Source organism: Nuphar pumila, chromosome 8 (assembly GCF_984573655.1).
Source record: "Nuphar pumila chromosome 8, dmNupPumi1.hap1.1, whole genome shotgun sequence".
NCBI classification, from domain to species: domain Eukaryota; kingdom Viridiplantae; phylum Streptophyta; class Magnoliopsida; order Nymphaeales; family Nymphaeaceae; genus Nuphar; species Nuphar pumila.
The window spans coordinates 108,623,499-108,626,881 of NC_143256.1; the positions used below are offsets into that span (position 1 = coordinate 108,623,499).

At 49.8% G+C, this 3,383-nt stretch overlaps 1 protein-coding gene across 1 annotated transcript; it reads right to left on the minus strand.

Moving 5' to 3' along the window:
• Positions 1–279: 279 nt before the first annotated feature.
• LOC149830168 (RING/U-box superfamily protein) lies at positions 280–1,515 on the minus strand. The gene has a single exon (XM_090015394.1). It carries the CDS (start codon positions 1,513–1,515, stop codon positions 280–282), a length of 1,236 nt encoding a protein of 411 aa, XP_089871520.1.
• Positions 1,516–3,383: the final 1,868 nt, after the last annotated feature.

The following is a 3,383-nucleotide window of genomic DNA, read 5'->3' on the forward strand; positions in this document are numbered from 1 at the left end:
AAGTCCTGAGTGCGAGTTCATACTCGGGGCTTTCGAAACCTGTGTTACACAAAAGAATGACGAGTTTGGACGGGAACTCCCTTGCAGGCATCGGTAGAACGAACATACGGAATTGGAACGCTGGGTGTTCTAATTCCTGGAAAACCAAACACCTACACTCGCTTCTTACAACCGAGGTCTGCAAAACGAACACGGACGGAGTTGCAACGCCTGGTGCTGTGATTTGGTTCCTCCAGGCGGGCGTTATAGGTCCTGGAAATCCAAACACTCACACTCGCTTCACACGACGGAGTGTCCTTCCTGAGACCTCCTCTCCCTTCCTGTGAACCACTGCACCGTCCTCCTCGCTATCGGCAGCCAAACCCTCCTCACCTTCTCCTCCTTCCCCACGCCAGCCGGATTCGTGTCCTTGATCCGAATTTTCGCCCTGAGATCGGAGAACCTCGAGAAGTTCACGATCTCCGACATCGATCTCTTCCCGGCGTCGAGTCTCGCTCCGTTGACGTTGGTCGGAAATGACGACGAGGAGGGCTGGGAATTCTCCGGCTTGAGCTTGCTGGCTTTCATCTCCAGCAGTCTCTTCTTCTCCATCTCCACCTTGATCCTCGTGATCTTATCTTCGAACTCCGGCTCAGCCTCATCGGAGACGATCCGGTCGTTCACGGCCTCCGCCGCGTCTGCCGAAAACCGCTTGCTGGTGACATCTCCGAGCATCTCCGAGTTGAGCAGCATCAGATCGGCCGAGTTGACGTCGCTCCACCTGTGCTTGTAGACGACGTCGGAGATGATGATCCGATGCTTGAACCGGTGGAGGAAACGTGGGTCCTCCGCAGCAGCGGCGGAATCTTGATCGAGAAGCGCCACCTCCTTCGCCTTCTCCGGCTGCCGGCCGAAGCTCCCGAGCCTCGACGACGGCGACCGGTCGAGATCGGTATCCTCCCGCCGGACGAACAGCTCGACTCCGGCGTCGTCCGTGAGATCGGATAGGTTCCGGGAGATCCGCGACGAGTAGGATAAGAGCAGGTCGACGGACTCGACCTTCCGGCGGCAGAGCGGGCAGCTCGAATGGCTCTCGAGCCACCGGTCGATGCAGCCGATGTGGAAGGCGTGTTTGCACTTGGGAAGCAGACGGAGAATCTCCGGCCCGTCGAATCGGCAGAGGCAGACGGAGCACTCCAGCCCTTCCTTGGACCCCTTGAGCGACGAGAACCGGAAGAACGGGAGCGAATCCACGATCCGCCTGTCGACGCCGGACTCGCGCGCCGGCCGCGTCTGCGGGAGGACCTGGTCCTCGTCACTGGCATAGAATCCGGCGGTGAGGCCAGGGATCTGGCAGAACTTGGCGTAGAGGAGGAGGAGGAAGGTGAGGGAGAACATGATGGAGAGGACGCCGACGATCACGGGGAAGCTCGGCTTGAACGTAACGGCGTCGCCGGGCGGGGACTGCGCCTGCGATCGGCACGGCGGACACGCTCCCGAGAGGACGGCCAGGAGGAGGAGGAGCTTCCGATTCATCGATGCTAGAGAGGCACCCATGAGCCTGTCTACGCCGGACGGAAATCAAGGTGGCAGAGTTCTCCGGCGTGCATTCGCCGTGGTGGTGCAGTTTCAAATGGAGAGAGAGAGAGAGAGCAATGCAAAGGTGAGGTTTGTGGGTCCCACTTGTTCAGGCTTCCCTTGATCCCCCCCAGGAAAAGTGACGGTGGTTTTAAGCCATTTGGATCACTTTTTGTTTTTCTTACAAAGTAAATTTGGCTTTCCCTTTTTATAAATTTTTTTTGGTATTTTTGCTTATTATTTCTATTCATTAATATGCTAAACACATCTTTCTTTTCTCATATGCTGAACACGTTTTAGGCCGCCTGTGTTGCTTACGTACTCTGGCTTTCGTTTCCTTGGTTTCTTTCCATTCGGAGTTCCGCTTTTTATGCTTAATAATATGCCAGATGTTACTTAAATACTCTTCTTCTTTCTGTGGCCGTTCGTTTTTTTTGCGTTTCTTTGTTTAATAATGAATTTAATAGTAATATATATATTTTAGCTTTTTATTTATTTGTTCTTTAATAAAATATTAAACAGATTCAGCAATATATATATATATATATATATATATATATGAGTTGAAACAAGCAATATCTTATTACTCACGCTTTTTTAAGTTAACGTAACTATACCGAGTCTGTTTGGTGCAGATTGACTTTTGAATCACAGAAATCTGGTGTGTACGTAAAGTTTTTTTTTGGTGATTCAAAAACCAATTTTTATGACTTAAAAAAAGTATTTTTTTATTGTTCTAGGGTTGATTTCTAACAATAATAAACAGATCTACAAGGTCAAATTGATCAATGTGTTTCAACTCATTGATACCGTAGCGAGGAGGTGCAAGAAGTGCACCTCCACCCACATAACTAAAAATCATAAGTGTAACGATGGTCATGATCTTTATGGAGGACAGATGTGAGAACCTTTTCAGGGTTTCACCAATGGTGGCAATACATGCGCATCACATATATATATATATACATATATAATTATTGTTTATGATACGGGCTTTGGCCATCTTTGACTTGGAGATAAGCCAAAAAGGATTGCACCTTACCTTGCCCACATAGGGCCTGTTAAGACTTCTATAGTCCAAACCCAGATCCAGTTTATCCAAATTGTGTCTGAATTAAGTTTGCAAAACTGATCCATACATCTTGCTTAATTTCGATATCATGGAGCATATTGTTTGGTAAAAATGGTGAAATTCTGGTTCTCATGAGTTGAGTGGATCATTGAGAACTTTTCTTGGTAGGACCCTGTACATACCTATACCTAGGGGTGGCAATTTCTGACACGACCCGCCAACCCGCCTCTTAGGCGGGTTAGGGTTGGGCTTAAGCCAACCCGTTTAATAAACGGGTCGACCCGTGTAACCCTTTTATTAAACAGGTCGGGTTCGGGTTGGGGGTATGCCAACCCGCCAACCCGGCTGACCCGTTTAATAAACGGGTTAGGCGGGTGGGTCAACCCGCCAACCCGTCAACCCGACTCGTCAACCCGTCAACCCGACCCACCAACCTGCCTACCTGCCAACCCGATCCGTCAACCCGCCAACCTGAAAACCCGTTTACCCGACCCAACCAATTTATTAAATGGGTTGGCGGGTCGTGTCGGGTTACCCGTTTATTAAATGGGTCGGGTTCGTGTTTGCCACAGCCGACCCGTTTAATAAACGGGTCGGGTTCGGGTTGAGGTATGCTGACACGCCAACCCGCCAACCCGACCTGATTGCCACCCCTACCTATACCTACCTGAAGAGAATCCAACACAGATGGACACCACATACATACCAATTTTGGTATGACCTTTGATGATACAATCCACCTTACAAGGTGCCC